The sequence below is a fragment of the Anser brachyrhynchus genome (genome assembly GCF_964034855.1).
Source record: "Anser brachyrhynchus genome assembly, chromosome: 4".
NCBI lineage: Eukaryota > Metazoa > Chordata > Aves > Anseriformes > Anatidae > Anser > Anser brachyrhynchus.
The window spans coordinates 34,497,018-34,518,926 of NC_137698.1; the positions used below are offsets into that span (position 1 = coordinate 34,497,018).

At 37.0% G+C, this 21,909-nt stretch overlaps 1 protein-coding gene across 5 annotated transcripts in view; it reads right to left on the bottom strand.

Annotated features, from left to right (window-relative positions):
• The window catches only part of DCLK2 (doublecortin like kinase 2), an 86,377-nt gene that overhangs the window by 19,190 nt on the left and 45,278 nt on the right, over positions 1-21,909 (bottom strand). For all 5 annotated transcript variants that reach the window (XR_013950208.1, XM_080589409.1, XM_080589410.1 and 2 more), the window contains 4 exons: positions 19,374-19,468; positions 10,060-10,132; positions 8,711-8,819; positions 4,845-4,902 (listed from right to left, as the gene is read on the bottom strand). Coding sequence is in view for 4 of the 5 variants with exons in the window: in XM_080589409.1 (XP_080445535.1) it covers positions 4,845-4,902; positions 8,711-8,819; positions 10,060-10,132; positions 19,374-19,468 (335 nt within the window). In the remaining variant the exon portion in view is untranslated. The remainder of the gene's footprint in view (positions 1-4,844; positions 4,903-8,710; positions 8,820-10,059; positions 10,133-19,373; positions 19,469-21,909) is intronic.

Sequence of the window (21,909 nt, forward strand, 5' to 3'; positions counted from 1 at the left end):
GGTATTAGGATGCTCAGAACATCAATGAACCTGGATCATTGTAGCCTGCCACCCCCCAGCAATAGTTAACATGTTCTTGATCCACTCCAGCTCTCACCTCTCATTTAGCGTAGGTTACTCAAGGACAGATTACCTAGGATTTAATTTCAAGGACCGGCACTTTAAAAAGGACATGGATTATATATGTGAAAAATATGATAACTGATTTGGTTATAGATTTCAGTTCATTTTATATGTATGTTCAGATTTACAATCTGCAAAATAGGTACCTGCTCAGTTAAGTCAGTGTGGCTCCAACAGCTTAAGAGCACACAGATTGAGTTTTATTTCCCCTTCCTTATACTTCTGAGAAAATAAGGGGTTTCAAGAACAACTAGTTTCAGGATGTTTTGTTTTCCAGTACGTCTTAGCACTTGGTTAACACTGGAGAGTGAAGAAAACTACATGCTCCTTTCATTGGAAGAATGATTTGCGTTTTTTGTTATAAACATTGGAATACAGATACTGCATGTAGGGTTCCCTTTAAGTAACAAGGCCTGCTTAAAACAGAAATTTCCTTTACTTTGGCAGATATCAAATCATCTCACCGGAGTTTGAACTTACTAATGTTTAATGCACTGATTAGTAGCATGCAATTCATGCATTTGTGAGCAGAGCACGAGAGGTAGATGTGATCCATTGTGCATAAGCAGTGATTAAAGATCTTATGCTACTTTAACTTCTATTTCCAGGGTTATTTATAGTGCTCTTGCCAAAGCTTTATGTGGCTATGTAACTCAGAAACCACATGCCATGTGTGCATCTCATTTGGTGAGTACGGTGCGGCATATATGGGTTCAACAGTCACACCTTTGAAATTCAATTTGAAAGAGCATCAATTGTCATTCTGAACAAACATATGTCTGCTCCAAGCAAACGTGCTCTGGAGAAAAAAAAAACAAACACAAACAAACATGAAGCAATTTTGTTAAACACAATGCTGAATTTCATCATCAGACAAAAGTGAACAGCCACAGCATACTAAGCCTTATGGATGAAAGCCTGTAAATTCAAAACTAGTGTTAATAGTCCAAACAAAATCTAGAATCTTATTATAGATTTTTCTACCTAAGGAACAGGTAACATACTCAATTTATTATATCCATTAATTCTGACTGAGACACTATGCTTCACCTATGCCTTCTTCATTTAACTTGACTCAATTGTTAATTGTTTTAAATAAAAACCAAGGCATAAGTGATCTTTATTTAAAATCACTACTAATAATGTTCATTTAAAAAAGATTCCAAAATGTTGCTGAGCTACTGTTTTGATGCCTGTCTTCAACATGCTGACTAGTATATAGTTACTTATTTTCAACCACAACAATGGGTTTGTCAATTTTTGTCATTTATAAAAATAATTCTAAAACTTTTTATAACATTCTCCTGGATAGTACAATATAGATTTTAGTCTACATTCATATGTTTTATTTACAGATAAATTAACACATAATTAACATTTAGCCTGCTTGTAGAAAATGCATTAGTCAACTGTATTCAAGTTTTAGGACATCCAACATAAACTGCTAGAGAGCAGTGAGCAACTTACAAGTCATGCATATTTGGTTCAGATGGTTGTTTTTAAGATAGGGCTTATCTTGGCATGTGAGAGAGGGTGAGGAAGGACTAAGCTGTAGCAAATTTTAAGTACTTTATTTGTTGAAATTCTTTCTCGACAGTTTTCACAGATTCACAGATTTTTCTAGGTTGGAAGAGACCTCAAGATCATCGAGTCCAACCTCCGACCTAACACTAAGTACTCCACTAAACCATATCCCTAAGCTCTACATCTAAACGTCTTTTAAAGACCTCCAGGGATGGTGACTCCACCACCTCCCTGGGCAGCCCGTTCCAATGCTTAATAACCCTTTCGGTAAAGAAGTACTTCCTAACATCCAACCTAAAACTCCCCTGTCGCAACTTTAGCCCATTCCCCCTCGTCCTGTCACCAGGCACGTGGGAGAATAGACCAACCCCCACCTCTCTACAGCCTCCTTTCAGGTAACTGTAGAGAGCGATGAGGTCGCCCCTGAGCCTCCTCTTCTCCAGGCTGAACAAGCCCAGCTCCCTCAGCCGCTCCTCGTAAGACTTGTTCTCCAGACCCCTCACAAGCTTGGTCGCCCTTCTCTGGACTCGCTCGAGCACGTCCATGTCCTTCCTGTAGCGAGGGGCCCAAAACTGAACACAGTACTCGAGGTGCGGCCTCACCAGAGCCGAGTACAGGGGCACAATCACTTCCCTCGACCTGCTGGCCACACTGCTTCTTATACAGGCCAGGATGCCGTTGGCCTTCTTGGCCACCTGGGCACACTGCTGGCTCATATTCAGCCGACTATCCACCAATACTCCCAGGTCCTTCTCGGCCAGGCAGCTTTCCAGCCACTCATCTCCCAGCCTGTAGCTCTGCTTGGGGTTGTTGCAGCCCAGGTGCAGGACCCGGCACTTGGCCTTGTTGAACTTCATGCAGTTGACCTCAGCCCATCGCTCCAGCCTATGCAGATCCTCCTGCAGAGCCTTCCTGCCCTCGAGCAGATCGACACACGCACTTAGCTTGGTGTCATCTGCAAACTTACTGAGGGTGCACTGGACGCCCTCATCCAGATCATCAATAAAGATATTAAAGAGGACCGGCCCCAGTACCGAGCCCTGGGGGACTCCACTAGTGACCGGCCTCCAACCAGATTTGACTCCATTCACCACAACTCTCTGGGCCCGGCCATCCAGCCAGTTTCTAACCCAGCGAAGCGTACGCCAGTCCAAGCCCCGAGCAGCCAGTTTCTTGAGGAGAATGTTGTGGGGAACGGTGTCAAAAGCCTTACTGAGGTCAAGGTAGACCACGTCCACAGCCTTTCCCTCATCCACCAAGCGCGTCACTTGGTCATAGAAGGAGATCAGGTTCGTCAAGCAGGACCTGCCTTTCATAAACCCATGCTGACTGGGCCTGATCGCCTGCTTGCCCTGCAAGTGCTGCGTGATGACCCTCAAGATAATCTGCTCCATGAGCTTCCCCGGCACTGAGGTCAAACTGACAGGCCTATAGTTCCCCGGGTCTGCCCTGCGGCCCTTCTTATAGATAGATAGTTCTGGCACTGCCCTAACAGCTATCAACATCTTGTTAACCACAGTCCTCTGTTTACACACACACACACACAACACATCTGTATGCAGCTATACAGATACTGGTCCTTTCAAAACAGACAGGTGTACATCCATAGTGTTATTCTTCTTTTGTTCTTTTTTGTTTGTTTTGAAGTAGCAGCAATGCTAACTAGAAAATAAGTCTAAAATCTACTGCATAGAATGGCTTGTCTGTCTCCAGACCATTCCAATTCATGATACTTAAGAGGCTGACTCAGACAAGTAACAGAAACATCTGAAGCTGCAAGCAGTAAAAATCACCCAGAAGTTTTCTTTTGCAGTAAACCACACTAGCTCATCCTTCCAACAGCCGAAGAAATGCCAACATTTAAATCTCAGTAAGGCAATTCTAGCACTGTTTTTCTTGTGGTTATACATTTTTAAGATTCCTTTCTAAATTCTCCCTTAAATAAACTTAGAGAATATGAGAAAAAGTGATGGGGGGAGGGAACATTCATCTCCTACTACCTAATACACAACTTAAAATCTCCACAGATTGACCATTTCTGTTAGAGCACCTCTAAGCAGAGGTCCAGAGCAAGTCATCATAGCAAGTAATGCTAGTATACAATTAGTATCCGGTAATGTGCCGCTCCTTAGCATACAAAGAACATCACACAGACTTACAACAGCATCCTACAAGGTCACTTCTAGCATTTGTGACTCAGAACTGTACTGTAAGCAGTTACTCCATGTAATTGACAAAAAGGATACCACTGAATTAAAAGCCTGACTTGGTTGCAAAGTTAACTTCAGAATCATTTCAGTGTGGTCATTTACATACAAAATAAGGTATTTGCATCAAAAAAGACTGTCTTTTTAGTAACCTTGAGAGAATGGAATTCATGTCCTGCTCTCAAAGTCTTTAATCCAGAATTTGATTGTTAATTAATACTGTGCCCCAAGTTTTCTTTTAGCTAACGCTAAACTATCCATTTGAGTCAAGCTCCTCAAGAGCACCTTGTTTTTAAGGTATATTGTTCACAGGCAAAGCAGTTAAAATAGAAGTATTTCATGTTTTTGTTATTTGTTCTAACACATAGTCTACATTCTTGATTGTGTTTTACCTGTTGTTGATTTTTTTCCTTGTTTTTAAAATCCCTGTAGTTGTGAGGTGGTGTGTGAAACTCTAGGATACTTACTTCCATTACGTAACATGCTCTTCTGTTGCGGAGGAAATTTTTGTCTTTTTCTAATGTATTAAAAATAAAGCATAATGAATTCTCTTGTTAAGAGATCTTTGTTCTCAAGGATGTGAAACTAAATAAACAGAAAGAAATGGTTGAGAAAATTTCTTTCCAAATATATATTCTGTATATAAAAGGAGTATGTATAGCCATAAAAAGATAAAAGTAAGAGGCAGAGAGGGAAGGGAATTATATAAATACAGATATAGCAGCAAATTTCCTCTTATGTTTTACAGATCAAAATCATCAGGCTATATTTCATCAATTTCTCTCTGATTGGTACAGGTTTTTTTTTTTTTTTTTTTAACTCTATAATCTAGCAGACTAACACTCACTGCTTTGCTTCTTGGATGGAATATCATCACCCTGTTGAACAGACAGTCAGAAAACCCAAACACACCCACCATTTATGACTAATGAGCAGCTGCTCGTGCTGTTTCTGCTATTATTCTTATGCATGTAAATTGTTGTACGCTACCTTTCCACAGCATTTAGCCTTGTCAATGATCTTCAGTGCAAACTCCTTTCCTGTGGATCTAGCAATAAAAAATATGAGAACAGTTCATCAGAATTAATCAGAAACCAGTCAACATTATGTGGCATTATCTGTAAGAATATAGATCTTAATGCCTTGACCCATGGAGATTGCTGACAGAAAATTCACAGAATGGACTTGATTTTGTTTTTCATTTTCTCAGCAACATTTGTGCCTGCTGTTTCCCTGACTACCACAACCTGGCTCACTTTGTATATTAATCCCAGGCTCCAGCTGCAATTCATTCTTCTGTGACCTAGCACTCACTTTAATGCAACATGCAAAATCTGTCTTAAGCCTTCCACTTAGCTTTGTTCAACTGCTAGGCTTTAAAGATAAAATCATGCATGTTTACGTGTAAGTGAGCAGAAGAAAAACTGATACCCTACTGGAAAAATTTAATAGGATTCAGTAGAGCTAGGCCTTCTGTTTTATTACAGACTAGTCTAAAATCCTGCTGGATTTTTTTAGGTGCTAATTTTGTCCTTTTGTATTTCGTTCATTCTCTATTTTTATTCAGCATTCTATGGAACTCTGTAGCAAGTATCTAAAGTGACCGGACGTTTGAGAAGGTGGTTATATACGAAGTAAAAAGGATGACTATTTTCAATAAATACTGTCCCTGAAAGAAGGAGCTCTATTTTGCTTTTTGCCCCTTTAAGCAACAAAAATGTTCTACATTTCTTCAGAAGGGGAAAAATGAGAAAGAAGCACAAGTGAATGACTTTTTTTTAAAAAACAACAAACAAACAAAAAACACCAAAGATGACATTACTACTTATATTAAGGATGAGTTAAAATTAAATGTCCTATTGCTACTATATTGTTTCGTATTAGTACCAAGAGACTCCAGTGTCCCTCAGAACAGCACTAACCTGTATGGTTAAAAATAAATAAATAAAAAATGGAGGCAATTACAAAAGGAAAAATCAGGTACATTTTAAAGCTTACAGTTTAATTCTCACTATACTTTTTTGCATTAGATACAGCTAATCAAAATGACTACTTTGCAAAAAAGGAACAGAGTTACTGTTTCACAATCAAATTATCCGTTATTGAAAAGATGCAGTACAGAATTTCTGCTCTCACAGTGCAGCTGTATCTGCTAGGTTGTCATAGTTACAACCTGATCCAGTATTTAGACAGAAGTGCTATCTAAGTGGTATCTGTGAAATGCTATCCTCTTACAGACCTGATGTAAAATCTACTATGAATACAGTGTATAATTCAAAATCGCAATTTATGTTACACTAAATTAAGTGTACTATCTGAAAGTCTGCAAACAACTGATCAGCAAAACCCACTTAGGAAACCTTCAGCATTTATACTGTGTAGAAAGAGGAGTTAACATTCACAAAGCCAATTCATTAACCAATTTCAAATCCCTTCTGCAAATGTCCTTTATAACACCTAAGAAAAAAAAAAAGGATATCAGCGACACAATTTGTGTGCTGATATCACTGCCTATCATATTGACCAGTATTGTCTGACAGGTTTCTGGCATTCTTCTATCTAGCTGTCAGTATCCATCTGTTGACTCATGTCTTCATATATAGACATATAGGCACCCTTTGCAAAAGAGAGCATTTAATTCTTTTTGTAGAACAGCTGATATAATGGGATCCTGGCTTTATAACTGAGGCTTCCAAGCACAGCACTATGAGAAATTAGATATAATAATTAAAAAGAAATTAAAAAAAAGAGAATTTATAGTTGGTATTTCCTCTCTCATTATTGTTAGCAACAATTGCAGTATATTTATTTTATATAAAATTCATTTAATAATGCTTCACTAAATATAAAGGTGGGATCAAATACAAAACTAGGTAATCAAGTTTAAATTTTATTTTTCATGTTTTTAAATAATTGGAAGGTTGTCTTTCTAGTCCAATCCTCTCATTCCAGAAAGCACAGAAGACATTTAGAAACCCAAGTGACTTAGCAGCCCATGTCCCATTTTCAGCGGAACTTATGTGATTTCCAAAATGCATAGCAGTTATTCCTAAAAATATTAGCTTATGTTATCTTATGCATTTAACCTGATATCTTTTATGAATGTTGTTCACTCTGTGGATAACAAAGGATTTGTGGCCAGCCTTACAGCGTGTGGGAAGACACTGTGAAGCATCATTCACCGTTTCTCTCAAGCCTCTTATGTGTAGCTTCTTGCAAGACAAAATGGACAGAAATCAATTTTCAACACAGCTGGCTATATTGCCTTTTCACAATTTTTGTATCAGACCTGCAGTTTTTAATGCACTATGGAAATGATTCTACTTTGATGTGGTACCACTTGTCAGGAACCACAGTTTCTTGGTAGAAACCATTCCAAAAAAAAGAAGCATTAAGACCATGGAATCTAGATGTTGACACTGACGAGAAGCATTATCTTAAACCTGCACGTGCAATAGGAACTTGTTTGGAACAGTAACTGTAGCATACTCAGATCACTGTTAGTCACTTTTTTTTTTCTTTATCAGTACTGTAATCAGCTAGTATCTCTAGAAGCTGCCACCTCAGTCTTTATTCTTTAATATATAAACCTTGGATGCTAGTATATCACCTTCTCAAAAAGGTATTAAAAATAATGATCATCATTCATTGCTATAAACCAGAAGGAAGTATTAGATTTGTGTTGCATATCATCTGCCAATATTATCCTCAGTAATGGAGAGAAATGAATCAAACACAGTATCAGGAAACCTTTCTCTTGAGGAAAAACAGTAATGGCTGCATAATGTTAGGGACTGTAAGACCCATACATCTATGCTTAGCATGTTCAGCCTTACTGCCTAACCCTTTTGGCTCATTTGGATGACTCGGAAAGAGTGTCTGTATATGAAACTATGATCTGCTAGACTGGAATGAGTTGTTTCCATTCATAATTATGTTTCTTTTAAAGAAAACCATCAGACAGAGATCAAATAATAGAAACTGTTCCTGTAAGTTCTATGGTTTCTACAGACATTTGCTGAATTTGCCTGGTACTTGTAGTCAAGCTGGAGATTCTTCATAATATTTAGGAAGCTGACATAACTCTCGGAGTGATGAAGATAGCAGAAGGTGGTTCTAAAACATAAACTGAGAAAGTGACAGTCACATCATCTGCTATGTTTACACCAGCAGCAAAGTGTGACACAAAGCTTGCAGGGGAAGAGCAGTAATACAGCACAGGTCTGTAAAGGTATCCTGCCTACCCCAAGGGAAGTCATGCACAAGAATATTTCAGAGTCTGGAATACTGAAAGACTGATTTAAGTCCCTGGCTCCTCACCATACTACCTCACCGAACAAGCAAGCAAAAGGGAGTCAATAGCACAGGCTAACTGCCACCGACTCTATACCTTTAAAAATACTTTGCTCACAGTATTACCTAAAGCTGTGAAAAATCATTTAAGCAGCAGGCAGTAGGATATTACAGCAGCAGAACTGCTGAGGCAGAGCTGAGGTGCTCTGGGAGACTGCTTAGATTCCACATAAAATTTCCTGCCAGCCACAACAGCCTTACCTGTGGTGAGAGGGAGTTTCTTGAAGATCTACAGGGTTTTCCTTAAGAGCTTCCATAAGAAGGTAATACCTCCTTAATTTGGGGGATAAAAAAGCCATGTTCCACTGCTGCTCTCATATTCCTTTGCTGGAATAACACATAGAGAGCTCTGTGTGTTGTGCTATGTCTAGCTCTCCTGAAGCATAGGCGTATCTTTGCAACTGCTCTTTGTATTCACCTCATCACATTTTTCATGCAATTATGCTAATACACAGCTTTATCCAGTAAAATAAACAGCATTACTGAACATTTTCCTTGCTCACCGTTCTATGCACTCCTTCACAACAGCAAAATTGCCATCACCAATCACCTTTCCAACTTTATACTTCTCTAGAATGGTGGATGACACTAAGCACTTGTTTCCATTCACACCTGCAAAAAGGCAAGGTCAGTAACGAAGGAAGAGAGGTGTCAGCAGGATGTAATGTATCCCCCATAGGCAGATACGGAATAAGGATTCATAAACACAAAACAGAAGTGAAAAGTAAGCTGTTTTCCTCACAGCTTATTCTCTTATTTTTATCTTATAAGACCTAAGAACATAACAATGAACAAGGTAAGGCTAATCAGAGTTATCTGACCTTTGAACACATAAATCAAATATTACTTTGTGTGTGGATGTACTTTAAAAGTAATGAACACAGAATATTTTCTGAACACAAAACACTTGTTTTGAAGTATCTTTTTGATATTTTTGCATACTGAAAGCAAAAAATGGAAGTAAGATTCATCTAAAAGGCAGGTAAAAAAAACAAAATGGCAAGTAAAAATAACTTTATTAAATAAAGAGCATAATCCCATCCAATTATTTTTTTCCCCCCTTTTTTTTTTTTTAGAATAAAGCAGGCTCTACCATTGCCATGATGAAATCATCTGCTACGCTTTTGTTTCTTTCTTTTAATGTGGCAATAAGACCTCGACCAATGAATACGAAATTTGATTCCTACATTTCTTATTCCATAAAAGATGATACCAAAAAAATAAATCAACAATAAGGGGAATTAAATAGTGATTCAGAGGCACCAAGTCTTTGATCATTTTTAGAACGCACCAAATGTTTTATCTGTTGAACTTCTTCAAGTTCACTTAACTGTTGCTGAAACATCCAAAATGTAAGTTTGATAGCTGCTTATTTTACTATTTTTAAATTTAAAAAGACTTTAAAATAAAATTTTAAAGAAGTAACATTGATTTAAAGAGCTAAGGAACTAAAGGTTAAGTTTAGCTAAGGTCAGCTGGTGGGCCTAGTGATTCTACCTGAAGCACCACATGCAGTTATGAAGAGAACCTCACTCTCAAACCAGCCGTAACACATTTCTGGTGATGCCCTACAAGTCACGTTCAAAATCACTCAAATTCTCAAGAGTGACTAGTGAAAAGGGGGATCCGGTAATATGCTACTATTTGACAAAAAAGAATAAAATTTATTTTCTAGCTTTACGGCCTTGATGTAGTAAATGCAATTAACAATTTTTCTGATTGGCTGTTAATAGGGTATCAGGTATCTCAGAACAAAAAGTGATTTGAAGACACTGGAAATCATCTGACATTGCTGAACCAACTGTTACTTAGAGAAAAAATTTTGCAAGGAAAGTAATTGTTGGTGTCTTACCTTCAGGACTCTGGCAACGGAGTGATTCAGGTATACCATTCACATTGGAAGAAGATCCACCATGTGGAGGGATCTATGAAAGTATGTAAGATCTTGTTATTTCTCATGGTAAAGTACTCACAAGGCGGCGGAGAAATTTCGAGAAAACAACAGCAAATTTACAAATTTTCAAAAAGCCTGAAAACACCTATAGAGAGTCAGTTTACTTTTCCACTTCCATTTTATTTTCATTCTTGCTTTCTCACAGTTCATCTTCATTATAATACATCAGTGACACTTTCACCAACTTGAGATGCAACCTTGATATTCCTGTTTACATAAATAGTCGAACACATTTCAGCAAGCCTATAAACAGCAAAGAAAATTTCCTCCCACTGCACAAACATTTCCCTCCTCATTCTGTGGAACAAGATCACTACAATACACTGCATACTGGTTAAAATACATTTTCACATAAATTCAAACCCAAAGACAGTCATCTCCAGACAACTACTGAGTGGCCAGTGCCACAAGAACGCAGTCCCTGCTGTATTCTAACACATCTATGTCACAGATGGCAGTGTCAGAGGTTTCCTTAACTGAACTCCATCAATCCACACCCTCTTCAGATTAGCACTGAAGCACACTAGGAAGGTGATGTAGAAATACTTGCATGGCCTACTAGTTTACATTTAAAGAACAGAATTTTGGTATAGGCGGCCTAGAACATGTATGATAGTCAAATGTGCTAGACAATTTAGCAGTTTGTACTTTAGGTTATTATGGATGTAAAGACTCAAGGCATCTACAAGACCTTCACGCTAGATGTCTGTGTAAAAAAACAAGTATCTAACTGATTTTGAAGGACGAAGTCTGGAGAAAATTGCTTTTGCTGCACTAACAACTTAACTGGTGCTCGATCTGAATCTTCACAATTCCACTCAAAGTTGTCCTGTCATACTGCCCAGGGATATACACAACAATCAGATTTTATTTTTAAAAGGAGTGGAGGCATATGAATGAATGCAATGAACACTAAAACATACTGGATCTATTCTATGCACCATTGCTTTTATAAACTCTCCCATTACAGTTAAGTGTAGTTTAGTAATTTAATAAATTCTATTAAATATATTACACTATAAATATACTTCTCTATGTAGCATTTCTTGCTGTTCTGTTGAGTTCCAGTACCTTGTTTTCTTCATGGGCTATTATAATAGTTCTCACTGCTCACCACATCAAGGATTAAAATGCTTCTCTGCCTTAAGCTCAGTGTCTGTGGAAATGGCTTTGCATGATACCGGGAATGCAAATGCAGCATTTCCCATTTTAGCTGACATTGTCTGGTTACACTGCAGAATATTTTAAATCATTAACACTATTGTCAATGAAAGAACTGAATTGACAGATAGGGATATTGTCTAAAGGCTCATGAAATGCTAATGAATGCTTAAGTTTCTAGTGGCAGCTGAACTGCCAGATCAGCTAAAGGTACAGTAACTAGAAGCTGTACAACGTAATGTTGCAGAACCTCTAAAACAATGCTGTTTACCAGCATTTGGCATAGAAGTAGCAACAAACAGCAACCAGGCAGCTACTACTACTACACATTGCTAAAAAAACATAAATCACGCTATGTTAATGTAGCTGTATTTCTAAACAACCTATTTGTTTAACAAGGTCCAGGAGCAAGGACAACTGGGTTAAAAGACATTGATGCAAATTTATGAGTCAGTTTCTTAACCCGTCAGTCACATCTTCTTCAAGCGTGAAGCAGGGATAACAGAAGAGATCACTGCAAAGCGTTAGATCACTAATATTTTTGCTGATGACTATTTTGGATTTTGAGTGAGTGACAATACAAGGGAATACCTAGCCCACATTTCCAACTTCCTTCATCCTTGTAATCAAGTTAGAATGTGACTGGGCACATTCCTTCTTGCCACAGTGTTTACAGGAAGGAAGCAAATAGGAGCAGGAAAAAAGAGGGATAAGAAAAAGAAAAGGTTTATTGCTACTGTTGTGGCAGAGATGCTGGATCAGAACCTGAAACAGTAGGTTTAACTTTAGCTCTGCCAATAATTTACCTCGTGGTTCTAGAGATGAGAGCAAACCCACACTACCAGTAATTTGGAAGCTGTGGGTCTGGGGGGTCTCAGTTTCTCAGCAGCAAAACCAGACTAGTTATTTCCCTCCCGTGTCATAGCACAGTAGAAATAAATTCTCAAGATGTCTGTGAGGTGCTTGATTAGCTAGAAAAGGTTGGGAAGAGGTCAGAATTGATAACAAGTGACACATAATTAAGTAACTATTATTAAGAAAGTGATTTCTAATCATTTAAGTAACCAGACGTAGTATTTGGAGTAACTTCCACTGTTGGTATCCCACTTGACTGGTTCACTAGTCATGCCTGAACTAGCAAGGAGATGAGAAAAGGATACACGCTGCTTTGATACTATACTAGTGAATATGCATGGAATCTATGATCACACTGCAGATTAGACTTGGAAACAATTCCTTCTCCTCTATTCCAGTCCACACAGCACTACTGCTCTGTTTAAATACTGCTCCCCTTACACATGATAAATTCAGAGTGCACAGGACTTAAATCTACCCTCTCACTCATATGCAAATCCTAGAAAACTCAGACCTGAGGGAGAATTTGACTTCTTGTTTTCAAAAGCTCACGTCGGAATTTAGAGCAGCAACGTCTTCAAAATAAGCCAGTCACCTCAGAATGGGGATGCTACTGGCCATGAACACCTAATGCTGACAGTCGCTCATGTGGTGTTTGTTATTAATTATGCATTATGCAATACAAGACATATCAGTCATTGCCTTTACTTCCCTCAGGTTGTCTCCCCACAAGTAATTTGTTTCAACAGCACAGCCAGAGCCAAATGCACAATGCAATACAATTGTTAGAGATACTGATACCGTCTCAGTGAACACAGTTTTCAAAACTAGTTGCAAATCAATTTACAGAGTAATTAAATATGCTATAAAAGGTTGCTAGCAAACCTGCCCAACTGTATTGTTGTTTTGTTTTTCCACACAAATACACTGAGATGATTTTTCTGTGGAACCATTTTTTTCAGGCTCACAAAAGTATTCAACACATTTCTCTATACTCTAGACTATTTTATAAGATTGACTGTGGCTCATCTCACCAGGTTTACCAATATGACACACCATTTTCTCAGAAACACTCACACTATTTTTTGTCATATTTGTGAATATAATACACGTACTCTAGTACCTAACATGGCTACTGTACCTTGACGTTAACTAACCGTCAGGCATTTAGCATTCTTCCTTTCATCTCTGCTAATATCCAATCTGTTAAAAATTCTGCATTATTCAAACTGGTTCTGGTATCCAAGTAGGCAAACCTATCTTTAAAACTATTTAAAGGAATGAAATTCTTTTATAGAAGAAATTTCTAGCATGCTGTCCATGTATACAATTTGCCTCAAAATATAATTTGTACTTTAAGAAGTTTCAATGCTAACATGGTGAAAAAACAACAACAAAAAGTTTTCTCTACAGAGAAAGTCTAAATTCTGTATGACTAATATCCAGTCCTGTCCACAGGAGAATTCTTCTGTTTGATGACCCCCTAAACAACATTATTACTTCATTCACAGTAGAACACCTATTTCTAATACACAACAGATAAATACTAATTAAAGCACTGTAGGATTTTTTTTTTAGACATATGAAGTATGCTGTGTCTATTGGTGCCAGACAGCTGCATCCTGCCAGATATTCTATCAGGTTCTCTACTTTTAAGTTAATGATAAGAAATCAAAAGAACAAAAAAAGATCAAGCAAAACCTATAAAAAGCCTTTAAACCATCACAGAGTCCAAGAGCATGAACTGAAATGAGTATGCAAATGTAACATGATGGATAAGTAGCAAGGAAGGACTGGTCGGGGTCCCTTAAGATCTGTTTCGGAATTTGAGTCTATGATTTAGGAGTGAAAAAAAAACCAGCAGCTTGTCAGTCTTCATTTTAATTATGCTGCGTCTACTGGTCCAGTACAGATGACTTTTAGTAAGTCTTTTGAGTCAAAACAGTACTGTACATCAGAAAAAAAGTAAATCTAGTGTTTGTATTTAAAATGGAAAGGTGGAGGGAGATAAAGTAAAACCATGTAACTATATATCTGGTAGGATTTTATTTTTTATAAGAGTGTGAGGAAGTCTACACATAGGATAAACCCATATTCTCTTGAAGTAGAATGGTACCTTATTTGACAAACCTTTGCACTCAGTGGTAGATTAATTGTCTGTGACAGGTATTTGTGGAAATGTTTTGGGCTTTTTACATATTGAATGGGCAGCCTCTTGCAAATACATTGGATGGTGCCTTCTAGAGCATGTTTTTCTGTAATGTTACAGCTTTCCTCCTAACGGTCTGTTTTGCCTGTCTGGATAGAAATGGAAGACTTTTTGCCATCATATTGCTAGGTTTACAAAAGTCCTGTACGTGTACATGCAAGTGCTTCCTTGACCTCAGTCAGACCTCTTATGGTTGTTCAACAGCCTCATACTATGTCTGATATACACTAAATGTAATGCCTTTGTCCTCCAGCACATTCATAATGTGCTAAACAGACAGATCTGTGTGGCACATGTGTACATGCACCCACACCCTTCTGTTTAGAAAATTCTAGTCAGAAATACACAAATATTATTACTAATATTTCAAGGTCCTGTAAAATCCTCCAAGTCTATCTGTCCAAACTGAGCAAAAGTCTAATATTGTTAACTTTTTCTCAAGGTCTGATCTGGCATTGCTAAGGTAGTCTTTCAATTGACAGCTAAGAAGAGAATGTCAACTCTCAAGCCTTTAGAAAAACTTGATATTCTCAAAGAAGCTTTCTCTGTCTTCATGAAAGAATTAAAATTGCTGGTGAATCTAATTGTAGACTACAAGTATTTTAGTGAAATTGTGAAATAACTATTTGTAGAAGTATTCTCTGAAATCTGGGAACACTTTCACAGTGTCACTGTAACTCATCTGTGAAAAGCTGTGGTAAAAAAGGGCAACAGGATATTTTGAAACAAATGAAATCATATTTATATAATCAGTATTTCTAGTTAGATATTGTTGGTATTTATTATAATGCTCAATACTAACAAAATCTGTAAGACAGAAACTATATACAAGAACTTCATAAGTGAAACTCAAAATCACCAGTAGCCCACCTGTATCAAGGAGCTATACCTGTAACAATAAAATAGCCAATTAACACTTAGTGATTTTGCTAGCATTATTTTGAGCATACATGGTATTTCATATCTATTATGTCATACATTTCATTTCTCGGCTCTGGAAACACTGAAGAATCATGTCAAGATTTACCCTTTCTCCTAAAGAGATTTTGAGTTTCGTCACGTTATGTAAAGCTTTTAGTGAACGTAAGACAGAGGTGAGAGGACTTAACACTGAGTGCAAAACATCAGTTTCCCTTCCAGCAGAGATTATCCAACTCCTCATCCGCTCTATGAGCAAGAAGGATGGTGAATTGTAACTTCACCACGGGCAACAGGTAAAGAATTCCTCAGAGAACCGCTGTTGCCTAGGTTGGATAATTCCTTGTAAATATTCTTAATATGCAATTGCTAACAGATAGACACGTGTACAATACTGAAGATTAAAGCCTTGATGAAGGTAAGGTACTAATCTCTCAAATCACTTAAGCACATGTTTAACTTTAAGTACATTAACAGTCTCAAGTAAACGGGACTACTCAATAGCTTAAAGTTAAGCAAGTGCTTATGTTATTTGTTGGATTGGGTTTTAATACCCTTTCACTTTGGTCATTTGGTCAATCAGTCAAAAAAGTAATAGAGACAAATTCAAACACTATTATTTAGCATTGGGTTTCTAAGAAACGCCTTAAATGTAAAGCTTCTTTATTAGTACAATTTTATTTCTTTAAAGAGATGTCAAGACTTCATAGTACTTATTTTCAAGAGGGAACAACAAAATGCATTCAAGTAAGCATAAAAATATTGCAACACCACTTTTCAAAATCTCATACTTAATCCAGTAACTGATCATTTTTATGGTAAAAATCGTGCTCAGTAACCCCTAATGGCATTACATATCTGAGTCTATAAACACACAGAACCAAATAAAAGCACTAAACCATGTCACCTGTCTACAGAACAGAAAAAGGACTCCTCAGTCATTTGTCCTGTGCCAACTAATGCAGTATTACTATTATTTCTTAATCCATGAACAAATTTTAATCTCCATAGAAAACTTAATAGAAAGATAAAAAGCTCAGCACATTAGCTCAAAAAAGCTTATCATACAGAGCAGTCATTTACCTCATGCCCTTACCTGTTACTTTTTATATTTGAATCCTTACCTTGAAACAAACTCTCTGCAAAGTCAAATGCTTAGTAATGGGCTAAAATTGTGAGGTTAAAAATAAACAATAACAAAAATACATAGCAGCACACAACTGTGTGTGCTTCTTTAATGAGTATCCTTATTTATTTACTCATCTGTACTCAAAAGACAATATCCATATTTTTCACTTACTAGGATAAAGGCATTTATTTGGGGTTGTGGGGAAATTCTGTAGTTTTTATTATTCTGCAACCATAGCATAAAATCCTAGGACTTCAATGTCACCTCAGACTCCAGTAAAATCTTTTTAAACACTTCTGCAAAACTGGGATGTTGAACAGCACACTGGCCTACTGTATGTACTGAACAATTAATAGTACAAGGGTACTCTAGTTGGAGAGTGAAAAAGAGGCAGAAGGAAAGCCCTTCTCTTAAAAGATAGGCTGTTCATCAGGACTGTTTCCTGCAAGGAGATTCTGTGCCTGAGCATACCACTTCTGATAAAGTGCTGTAAAGCAGAAGGAATCCCTGGGGACTGAAAAGACTTTACTTTAAAGGAAAAGTGGCATGCAGAGAATATGATGTAAGATGTGATGTCTGAGACTGAGAAAAAAATTGCTGTTACAATCAGTATCTTTTATAAGTTTACTGCCTTGATACCTAGCACTAGGCTGATCTTCAAACAACTTAGCCAGCTTCTAATCTATAGTGATGTATTTTATTTTGCTCTGTCTTTCCATGCAACATTGTTTATAAAGGACAGTTTGTGTGCAGCTGCTCTGGTGGCCTGCTCTCTACAGGATTTGTTCCCTTTTCCTGCTAACTCAAGCTCACAAAAAATCATATTTTTGACATTTTTCTAAGTGTTCCTGTTTCATGTTCTATAAAAATAAACATGTATGCTTTATAAACAACAAGGCAGCCACAATACTGCATTTTCGAAGCCAAAAATCTCAGAAATATACTTTATTCCTTCACTGTCTGCCACAGTATTTATTTATATCTACGTTTTCATTCAACTGTCATGGCACCTTCTTTAAATAAGTGCAGGAAGCCGGACTACTTGTCTGTGCAGTGATGTAGTCTTAGCAACAAGGAATTCTTTAACAATAGAGTAAAGCAATAATCTCAAAATATTAAACTTGATCTCTGCTTTCTCTCTGTTTCCCTCAACAGACTGACCAAGATCAATCCTACAAAAATAATAACGGTTTTCTTAAAACAATCTGGTTTTGCATAAAACCATGCTTTCCATGTTACTGGTTTTATGTTGATTAAGTAATACAAAAGTATTACTTCTAGAACGTTATGTTCTAGACAAGAAACTGTGTGGTGCACTTGATTGTTTTGGAATTTATTCTGAGATTCACCAGCTAACTTTCTCTGTCTTTAGTCTCAGGAGCACAGCTGGGATCCTCCTACTGAAAAGATGCACCCCAATGGGATAAAACAAGAGGTACTCACTACCTCAGGTCCAAGACGATTAATTAGTTTCTGATGTTTTCTTTGGCCAGAGGAATGAGTTATTTGACATGAAAACCCATTAATACCCAGCACCAATGAAATTCCAAAATGAAAATGTACAAGAGCTTACTTCAGTGAGGTTGACAGTGAAGGGGAAGTACGACATGTCCGCTTTGCTGAAAATTGCTTGTTACTAACAGAATTATCTGCTTCTTAATGGAGCTTTAATCTGCTAAAAGCAGACTAGACAGTGCAGGAAAAAAAAAATGAACCAAATTATCTAGTTTCTAAACTTGTAGTTTCACTAAAGAAAGAAAAAAGAGCATGTGTTAAATATAGCACTGACAAGCTGAGGGCTTTGTGTAAATTTTATATGAGAGCTATCCAGACAAATTTTAAGACCACAGTTATAATTTTCAATGTCTGAACTATAACTGCTCTTGAAAATGCTTTAAAAGAGAAAGACCAATCCATGTTGCTTTGGAGATAAGAGTACAGAATGGTACAGATCATCGACACTAAATTGCTTCAATGAACCAAACAACTAAAAATATATTGAAATTTAACATATAAATCAAAATCTTTTCTCAAAATTATCACAGAAGCCTGGCAGAAGTCAGTGTGCTACTCCTTGAAAAACAGACAAAGATGCGGCAACAATTAGCATGTCAAAACCCAAAACTAAATACTATTCAAATCACGTCCTTTTGCCAGTCCCTTAATTAAGACAACAGTTTTCTGCAGAATGTACAGCCTCTTCACAACTGTTGTGTTCACCAGTGGGAGCTATTACTTGATCAGAATAATCAGAGAAAGAACCATCTAGTGCGCTTCCACAAAGGCTGCAATTGATGATTTCATAAGAAAATTCTCCTTGAATGGACAGCTGCACAATGCAGCTCTGCTGTGCTCCAGACCATTCCTTTTATTTCACCAAGCAAAAGGCTCAGAGCAGCCTCTAAGAACTGTACATGTTGCCATTTTTTAAGTAGGAGAGGAGAATTCTTTTGGTGCAACACAGAGAAAAAGCTGCCAGACAAAAGGACACTCCCAAAGGAACACCTCACATGCTTTTCAGATTGCATTAAGTGGTGAAATTGAGTGCCGTGGATGAAGAGGGGTGCTTCAGATGAAATTTTGATCAATACTACAGGATGATAAGGTATCCGGAAGATGATATTACATTTAAATAGCCTAAGGGAATATAAATTACTCAGGGAATTTCTGCAATCTACAAAACAATGGAAAATTTGAAGGATAAATTGACATATTCAAGCCATCATCACCACCCTCAACCTTCCCTAAGCTGAGTTTCATACTGGAAGCCTAAGACAAAATACAAAAATCTTACTTCAGCTCTCTTTTCCACCTTAACTCAACAATCATATTAGCAAGGCTGCCCTACAGAATTATAACTCTTTCTATTCTTCAGTGCTAATGTCATACATCATTTAATTAATAAGGGAATTGAGTATTTTTGATGGTTCTGCTACTTACCTTGAGTCCACGGAAGCTGCCTGGGCTTGTTGGTGAAGAACTGGAGGACTTTGTAGATTTTGGGGTGGACAATTGACTGCTTGGGGTTCCATTAACTAGCCAAAGCAATAAATGCAAACAAATGGAAAGAAAAAATGAGTAAAAGGAAAACAAAACAAAATAAAACAAAAAACAACACCTAACTTGCTTTTAAACATAATATACTCAAGTCTGCATACAAAGATCAAAACAGACTCATCAGCATTTAGGAATAAATTATATGCTCACGTGACACACAATTGCTCCCCCAAAACCCATGTGGCTGGATATCAGACCAAGACAACAGACAATTAACACATTGCCATTCCAGAGTTTAAAAAAGCCTACTCTGTACTTTGCCAGTGGAAGAGCTTTGGGCAAATAATAGCCATAATCTCTTTAAATTCCATAATTTATTGTGATATAGCACAATAAACTATGGAAAGACAAAGTCTTCATAAGCACATACATTGAACTGTCCACCTCTCCTTTTTGTATCAATGATTACTTTTCAGGTAGAATGTTTCACAGAACATACCCTTTTTGTATTTTTTTTCCTTTTTAAGTTTTTGTTTGTTTGTTTTAAGCAAAATAGGCAAACGAAGTACGAGCTGTTTGTCTGATACGGAACTTGACTAGAAGTTCAGAAAAAATTGATTTAGTTTAAAAAAAAAAAAAACAAACAACAAACCAGCACCCAAAAGCTAGTAGGTAATTCCTGAACTTCCAAGAAGTTCAAGTATCTGTTTGTAGTATTTTATGAAAACATTAAATATTTTCCCTCTTGACTTCAGGAATTCATTCATCTTAAGTCCACTTTTCCAGGAAGGTCTGATACAATACCTGTTGTATCTGTAGTGATTTGAGTAACATTTAGGTTACTCCCTGTATTTTTCTGAAAAAACAGACTGATGAATTTCATTATGAAAATAACATACTGTTCATCACACACAATGCACAATATGATGCAACATTATTTCCTCTCTAACTGAACCTCATTTTTCCTAGGAGAGGAAAAACACTAGGCAGAAATTTAAGAGCTAAAAGGTTTCACAGCTGATTCCTGCTGAAGAATCTTTTTTTTTTTTTTTCAGAAAGAAATTTTAAAAAGGAACCCTGACAAATAGAAGTTTAGCTACAAAGTAAATAATGGTTACATCTACACACATTCTTTACACACTCAGGAGTCCATCACAGGTTATACATCACTTCTTAATGAACATTATTGACTTTATTTTACAACTATCTATTAACCTAGTACCCCAACATTCTCTGAGTGCTGAAGATGCTTTCTAAATACCACATTTTCTACTTAAGCAGTCTATCTATAGGTAGTCTATCTATCACTAGGCCAGGCTGATGGCACTGTAGCTTCCACAAATCCCTGTTGTCCAGAACTGTCTCTCTCTCTCAAGTATGATGTTAAGATACCACTAATTAGCATTTAGATACAGAATAAGTTTGTCTTGAAATCTTAAAAGTTCAATTTACGTTCGCAGCTCTGTTACAGGACTAAGATTTATTTTTTCTTTTTATGCAAAAAGCATCTGGTATTCTTAGGATAATTTTACTTTTGACTTTAACAAGCGTTACATGCAAGAGCAATAGCAAAGCTGCATATAGCAAATAGCAAAATGCAGCTTAAGTGCATTTTTTAAGAAGCTAAAGGAATTTAGGAGCCTACGTCCCTCCTGCAGATCTCTAAATACACTATTTTTCATCACTTTGTTTTAGATAACCTTCTTTAAACTGGGCATGTCAACACTTCATTGTTTTATAAAGAATTTGTAAGTATGAAGATGAAAAGGACTAGCAAATGCTATCTTATGTTTTCTTATTCTTGAAAGGTCATACACAATTTGCTCTAGCCATTGGGTAAATTCTGATCTGTAAAGTTCATGAACAAAAATCAGATATTTCACTTGAAGAATCTGCTTCCAAATGACCAACTATTACTACAGGAGCAAAACAATTTTTCTTTATTCACAAATTTTTTTTATAAAGCTTATTGAAAAGTCAGTATTTCCTGAGTATGACCATTGAGGGCTGCACTGTAAGACATCTCTATCTGTTTCTAAGTCACTATTCTCCTTTAAAGCACTGACAGAACCACTGAACTGTACCCGTGAGACTGGCTGATCAACATCATCTTTTCTCTCATAACTCTCTAGGAAAGTACATCCCACCCTCACAGTACTCCAGCTCTTAGCTGGTATCTTAGCTAGACTTGGTGGACAAGTCTGGCAGGGGCATGACTAGATGACCTCCTGATGTCCTTTACAAATTTTGTTCTATGATTCTACCACACATTGTACACTCCGCTGAGCTTCATACTTAACAGAGCTGCCTGTAGATACAGCTTTGTGAATGCTTTTTATGATCCACTTCATGCAAGTTAGTACACAACCACAATGGTAAAAGCTGGACTTGGCCCTTTGTAGATGTAAAAATTTCACAGGTACAGATAGTCAACCAGCTGCTACTGAGACAGCAGTACTTTTTTTTTTTTTAAACCACA